This window comes from Nansenia antarctica (genome assembly GCF_963989245.1).
Source record: "Nansenia antarctica genome assembly, chromosome: 11".
NCBI lineage: Eukaryota > Metazoa > Chordata > Actinopteri > Argentiniformes > Microstomatidae > Nansenia > Nansenia antarctica.
The window spans coordinates 20,369,061-20,376,560 of record NC_137681.1 but is presented as its reverse complement, the minus strand read 5'-3'; the positions used below and the strand labels follow the sequence as shown (position 1 = coordinate 20,376,560).

At 50.8% G+C, this 7,500-nt stretch overlaps 1 protein-coding gene across 1 annotated transcript in view; it reads left to right on the top strand.

Moving 5' to 3' along the window:
• Nucleotides 1–4,951, top strand: part of LOC308167982 (alpha-1,6-mannosylglycoprotein 6-beta-N-acetylglucosaminyltransferase B-like) — a gene marked incomplete at both ends in the record, with an annotated part of 16,499 nt that extends 11,548 nt beyond the window's left edge. The window contains 7 exons of the mRNA XM_080542462.1: nucleotides 980–1,131; nucleotides 1,342–1,497; nucleotides 2,353–2,499; nucleotides 3,365–3,481; nucleotides 3,680–3,754; nucleotides 3,839–3,999; nucleotides 4,753–4,951. Coding sequence (XP_080398588.1) covers nucleotides 980–1,131; nucleotides 1,342–1,497; nucleotides 2,353–2,499; nucleotides 3,365–3,481; nucleotides 3,680–3,754; nucleotides 3,839–3,999; nucleotides 4,753–4,951 — 1,007 coding nt within the window. The remainder of the gene's footprint in view (nucleotides 1–979; nucleotides 1,132–1,341; nucleotides 1,498–2,352; nucleotides 2,500–3,364; nucleotides 3,482–3,679; nucleotides 3,755–3,838; nucleotides 4,000–4,752) is intronic.
• Nucleotides 4,952–7,500: the final 2,549 nt, after the last annotated feature.

Here is a 7,500-nt window from a genome sequence, read left to right as displayed (position 1 = left end):
GAGGAAATTCTTCACTGCCTTCAGTCATCAGACCAGAGTTATTTGGCAAGGTCTTTTAAACAACCATTTGATAGATGGATGCACACACACATACACACACGCAAGCAAGCACGCACGCACGCACGCATGCACGCACGCACGCACGCACGCACACACATCCACATACACACACAGACACATTCTTGTATTTCTTAAACAAATACCCATCTCTCACACCTCCCTCTCTGTAGTGTTTGGAGAGATGAGAGGGCAGGGGAGACTGAGGGAGAGTGGGGAAGGAGGGGGGAGGAGGGGGAAAGGAGGGAGGAGAGTGGGGGAGGAGGGGAGAGAGTCAAAGTTGAGCTCTTATATAAACACTCTGACACAAAGCTCTTAGAATAGTGTTTATTCCCATCATGCATCTGACGTATGCGTGTTCCTCTCCTCTCCCACCGGAGGGCAGAGCCTTCCAGAATATTCTCCCTCAGAAGAACATACTGACATACTGATACTTTGAGCGTTTGCTCTGCTTGTTTTCAGTATTTGAAATGATTTGAAATACTATGTATTGAACCCATGTCTGCGGAAGTTCTATGTTCGAATGTTCTGATGTTCTAATATTGGGAAGTTCTATGTTTTAATATTGGGATGTTATATTTGGATACTCAATTGCCTCTTCCCTGAGCAGAGCTGTTGATGAGCTCCAGACTGCCTTTAAACAGCTGCAGGCTTCATTATACGGTCTAAAGTTGGTTCTCATCTCATCTCTTCCAGAGAGGAGGGTGTCTATGTTCTAGGGGTGCAACGGTTTTATAATGAACCGTACGGTTCGCCATCCACGGTTCAATACGCACTAGTGAATGACGGTTTTTCGGTTTATGCAAACCGTGGGCCAACTGAACCGTTGCACCCCTACTATGTTCTAATATTGAGGTGTTCTATGTTCTAATATTGAGGTGTTCTATGTTCTAATATTGGGGTGTTCTATGTTCTCCTGCAGCTCACACTCCTGATAACTCCTTCCTCGGCTTCGTCAGCGAGGAGGCCGGTAGGAGACAGGAAGTGAGCGAGGAGGAACAGGAAGCGGTCACAGGGGCGTACAGGAAGGAGAACATTGCGCTGGTCTATGGGAAACAGGAGTACATGTGGGAGGTGAGGATACGACCAGGGGAGGCTGGCGGAGGTAGAGATTGGAGTACGAGCTCATGTGGAATCAGGATCGGTATCAGACAAGAAGGCAATCATGTTCGGGTCCATTCAAGACTGAATTCAGTCAATTCAACAAGTTCACTGAATAGAAAGATCCTCATGGAGAACAATGGGCTGTTTCTCAAGTCACAACCCCCCCCGTCTCTGCTCCAGGGTAAGGAGGGCTACTTGGGGGCGGTCAGCCAGGAGATGGAGACCCACGCCACCGTCTACCATCCCCCAGGCCGCCACCCTCAGCTGCCCCCGGGTGTCACCAACCACGGCCTGCTGGACCAGGACCGCTTCCTGCAGCTGCTCCGGAGGGCCAAGGTAAGGCCAGCACCCCTGACCCCGACCTCTGACCCTGGCCCTGACCCTGACCCCTGACCCTGGCCCTGACCCCTGACTCTGACCCCAGACACTGACCCCAGACACTGACCCCAGACACTGACCCCAGACACTGACCCCTGACCCCAGACACTGACCCCTGACCTCAGACACTGACCTCAGACACTGACCCCTGACCTCAGACACTGACCTCAGACACTGACCCCTGACCTCAGACACTGACCTCAGACACTGACCCCTGACCTCAGACACTGACCCCAGACACTGACCCCTGACCTCAGACACTGACCCCAGACACTGACCCCTGACCTCAGACACTGACCTCAGACACTGACCCCTGACCCCAGACACTGACCCCTGACCCCAGACACTGACCCCTGACCCCAGACACTGACCCCTGACCCCAGACACTGACCCCTGACCCCAGACACTGACCCCTGACCCCAGACACTGACCCCTGACCTCAGACAGTAGAGTTGTTCACGTCCACGGTCCAGACGTAGGGGTGACCTATGAACTCCTCCACGTAGGGGTGCTGGGAGGTCACCTGATGAGAGGACGAATGAATACATGAATTCATCTCGTTAATGAATACATGAATTCATCTCGTTAATGAATACATGAATTCATCTCGTTAATGAATACATGAATTCATCTCGTTAATGAATACATGAATTCATCTCATTAATGAATACATTAATTCCCAGACCAGAGTCTAAATTACTAGATGTCTCGGTTAACCTTCTCTCAAACACCAATTGCAGTGTTTTGTATGTTTCTCTGTTAGACGTTGCTAGCCCCTGGGTGTATAATGACATCATGCTGAACCCCATCCAGGTGTTTGTGGGTCTGGGGTTCCCCTACGAGGGGCCGGCCCCCCTGGAGGCCATCGCCCTGGGGTGTGTGTTCCTCCAGCCCCGCTTCCTGCCCCCAAGATCAGCCGACAACAGTGACTTCTACAGAGGCAAGCCAACCACCAGACAGGTACAGTAGAGCGGATAGACGGGTAACTATCAGACAGACAGGTAACTATCAGACAGACAGGTAACTATCAGACAGCCAGGTAACTATCAGACAGACAGGTAACAATCAGACAGGTAACTATCAGACAGACAGGTAACTATCAGACAGGTAACTATCAGACAGGTAACTATCAGACAGACAGGTAACTATCAGACAGCCAGGTAACTATCAGACAGGTAACTATCAGACAGGTATGGACCTACAAGACTTGGAACTTTCAATGAAACAGTAATTTAATGCTGAAAACAGATTCTGCAGGTAACCCTGTTAGCTAGATGTTCAGATTCTGCAGGTAACCCTGTTAGCTAGATGTTCAGATTCTGCAGGTAACCCTGTTAGCTAGATGTTCAGATTCTGCAGGTAAACCTGTTAGCTAGATGTTTTGATTCTGCAGGTAAACCTGTTAGTTAGATGTTCTGTGGGGTGCTACACACTCCAGGGCCCATCTGGACCCGATACTGTCGGATCCTTAGTGGTTTTATCCTGTCGGGCAACTTTCTGTGTTGGGTCAAAATGAGATGAATTAATGTATTCATTAATGAGATGAATTAATGTATTCATTAATTAGATGAATTCATGTATTCATTAATGAGATTAATTAATGTATTAATTAATGAGATGAATTCATGTATTCATTAAAGAGATGAATTAATGTATTCATTAATGAGATGAATTCATGTATTCATTAATGAGATGAATTCATGTATTCATTAATGAGATGAATTCATGTATTCATTAACGAGATGAATTCATGTATTCATTAACGAGATGAATTCATGTATTCATTAACGAGATGAATTCATGTATTCATTCGTCCTCTCATCAGGTGACCTCCCAGCACCCCTACGTGGAGGAGTTCATAGGTCACCCCTACGTCTGGACCGTGGACGTGAACAACTCTACTGACGTCAGACACACACTCAGGGACATCCTACACACTCAGGTCAGCAGACACACACACACACACACACACACACACACACACACACAATCAGGTCAGACACTCACATGAAGAACCCTTTCAGAACCCTGTTTCCCTAAGAGTGTATTGTATGGAACCGTGCCAAAGCAACAACAGATGTAGATCCAGTTGAGACAGTTATGTGTGTGTGTGTGTGTGTGTGTGTGTGTGTCTCTCCAGGTGAAGCCGTTCACTCCCAGAGAGTTCACCTGTGAGGGGATGCTGGAGAGGGTCAGAGCTTACCTCAGCCACCAGGTACACACCATGGATGTGACATGAGTATGAGTGGACATCCTGGGGCGACCCCTGACAGTTGTACTGATGTTGGTCTTCCCCCAGGACTTCTGCAGGGTGTCCTTCCCCACCTGGCCTCCAGAGGGCTCTCTGAGGACACACCTGGGCCCGCTGGGCCAGTCCTGTGTGACTGTGTGTCGACGGGCGGCACTGGTGTGTGAGCCCGCCCTGTTCCACCACCTCAACACCCCTGCTGCTTTCAACAGGTATGGACGGACAGACAGACAGACAGACAGACGGATGTAATAATTGTAATAATTAATAAATAATTTTGACATTTAGCAGACGCTTTTAATCCAAAGCGACTTACAATTACAAATTACAGGGACATTCCCCCTGGAGTAACTGAGGGCTAAGTGCCTTACTCAAGGGCACACTAGTAGTGGTGTGGTTTCAGGCGGGATTTGAACTCACAACCTTCTGATCTCAAACACACTACATTATTCCACACAATAGGGGATACATAATTACTTACCCATCTTACTATTTTGTCTCTCCTCTCCTCTCCTCTCCTCTCCCCTCTGCTCTACTCCTCTCCTCTCCTCTCCTCTCCTCTCCTCTCCTCTCCCTCTCCTCTCCTCTCCTCTCCTCTCCTCTCCTCTCCTCTCCTCTCCCTCTCCTCTCCTCTCCTCTCCTCTCCTCTCCCTCTCCTCTCCTCTCCTCTCCTCTCCTCTCCTCTCCTCTCCTATCCTCTCCTCTCCTCCCCCTCTCCTCTCCTCTCCTCTCCTCTCCTCTCCACTCCCTCTCCTCTCCTCTCCTCTCCTCTCCTCTCCTCTCCTCTCCTCTCCTCTCCTCTCCTCTCCTCTCCACTCCTCTCCTCTCCTCTCCTCTCCTCTCCCTCTCCTCTCCTCTCCTCTCCTCTCCTCTCCTCTCCCTCTCCTCTCCTCTCCTCTCCTCTCCTCTCCTCTCCCTCTCCTCTCCCTCTCCTCTCCTCTCGCCACTTCCCTTCTTCCCTCTAGACTGGGCCTGGGCTGCTCCAGCATGGAACAGGAAGTGAACCACCTACTTCCTGCGTACAGCCCGTGGGGGCGTCGCTGCGGCCTGCAGAAGGAGGGGCTTCTGTTCAGCTGTGCAGGCTCTGACCCCGCCCACCGCAGGCTGTGTCCCTGCAGAGCCCACCGCCAAGGACAGGTGGCGCTGTGCCCTGACTGTCTATAGGTGGAGCTCTGCCCTGGCTGTCTATAGGTGGAGCTCTGCCCTGGCTGTCTATAGGTGGAGCTCTGCCCTGGCTGTCTATAGGTGGAGCTCTGCCCTGACTGTCGATAGGTGGAGCTCTGCCCTGGCTGTCTATAGGTGGAGCTCTGCCCTGGCTGTCTATAGGTGGCGCTGTGGTGCTATGCCCTGACTGTCTTTAGGTGGCGCTGTGGAGCCGTGTCCTGCCTGAGACATGGAGGACCAGGCTGTGACAGAGAGAGACACAGAGAGAGAGAGAGACAGAGAGAGAGGGCAATAAGAACAGGATTCTACTCTAAACACACAGGGACACAGAGAGGTCTGGAAGAGGGAGAGGGGGAAGGAGGGAGGGAGAGATGAGGAGAGAAGATAGAGAGAGATAGAGGGAAGATATTATGGTAGTATAGAGACAGAGAGAGAGAGAGAGAGAGAGAGAGCAGCGAACGCTGAGCTGAACAAACAAACAGAGGCGTGCCAGATGAAGTGAGAGGTCAAATAAACGAGTGTGGATGTTTTAGAATCTCTCTCTCCCTTCCCGCTTCTCTCCCATCCTCCATCACTCCTGTCTTTTAAACAGCCAGTCAGGGAGGGAGGGAGGAAGGGAGGAAGGGAGGGAGGGAGGGAGAGAAGGTCACAGCCCAGTGCTGCGCTGGACGCCATTACCACAGGCTGAAGTGACGAGGTGTGTGTCTTACACAGAGCAGCTGCTAGCCTGGGTCCACACACACACACACACACACACACACACACACACACACACACGCAGACACGCACAGCCTAAGACACAGACAAAAACACACACTCATGCACGAACGCACACACACACACACGCACGCTCGCACGCACGCACGCACGCAGGCACACACACACACACACACACACACACACACACACATAATTACACAGTCATCTTATGTGGGAAGGCTTCTCGGAACACTTTCAGGGATATGGGTCGAGTGGAAATCTGGACAGAGAGATTCTGCCCTTTCCTGCCCCGGTGACCTCACCGTCACCCACAGTGGGGCTCAGGGATTGGTCGACAGTCTGGCGGCTGTGGACGGCTCGCTGAAACAACAGTGGTGCCGACCGACGTGAGCCAATGAGATGCAGGTTCAGCGAAACGGGTTCAGCAGGTTCTGTGAAACGGGTTTTGGACACACCGGGCCATCGACCCCGGCGACGGTACCATGGCGACGGTACCATGGCGACGGCACTGCTCAGAGAACTACGGAAAAATAAAGTTGAGTCAGAAATGAAACGTTGGGTGGTGTCTGTTTTTGTGTGACTCAGATCTGTCTCATGTTTAGAACAAAGGTCAGATAAAGGTCAGATTCAAACAAACGGTAGAACGATACAGAACACACATCTTATTATTCAACTGGTAGTTAGGGATATGAAGACGTACACTGTGTGTGTGTGTGTGTGTGTATATGTGTGAGTGAGTGTGTGTAAATGGACTGCACTTATGTAGCACCTTATTCCAAAGTGCTTTACAATGGTGTCTCATTCACCCTTTCACACACCCTTTCACACACCAATAGCGGCAAGCTACCATGCAAGGCCCTCATTGGGAGCAATTTGGGGTCCAGTGTCTTGCCCAAGGACATCTTGACACAGCCGAAGATCGAACCGCCGAACCGCCGACCTTACGATCATTAGACGCCGGCTCGACCTCCTGAGCCACAACCGCCCCAGTGTGTTTGTGTGTGTGTGAGTGTGTGTGTGAGTGTGAGTGCGTGTGTGTGTGTGCGTATGTACATCTACGTGTTTATGCGTGTGTGTGTGTTTGTGTGTGTGTGTGTGTGTGTGTGTGTGTGTGTGTGTGTTGGTGTACTACCTCTACGTGAGCACACTGTTCTCAAAAGCCCTTGCATGTCAATCAACATGTCTGCCGAGGCAGGGGAGGCCAGTGGAGGTAGAAATCGGAGGACGGGCTCATTGTAATGCATGGAACGGCAGCCTCCCCTCCAAACAACACGTCACCTGTTGAGGCTAACAGAGAGGGTTAAAAAGAGAGGGATGATTGGCAGGAGAGAAAAGAGAGGGAAAAGAGAGGGATGAGGAGAGGAAACCTGAAGCCAGACACGCAGGAATGTTCACGCTATGATACACGTTCAATAATGTTTATACAAGGGCTTTTTAATTTCATACCACTCTCTCTCCCGTTCCCTCTCCCTCTCTCTACCTTTCTCTCTCACCTCTCTCTCTCCCTCTCTCTCTCTACCTCCCTCTCTCTACCTCTCTCTCTCTCCCTCTCTCTCTCTCTATCTCTCTACCTCTCTCTCTCTTTCTCTCTCTACCTCTCTCTCTCTACCTCTCTCTCTCTACCTCTCTCTCTCCCTCTCTCTCTCTCTATCTCTCTACCTCTCTCTCTCTTTCTCTCTCTACCTCTCTCTCTCTACCTCTCTCTCTCTACCTCTCTCTCTCCCTCTCTCTCTCTCTCTATCTCTCTACCTCTCTCTCTCCCTCTTTCTCTCCTTCTCTCTCTACCTCTCTCTCTCTCTACCTCTCTCTCTCTACCTCTCTTTCTCTCG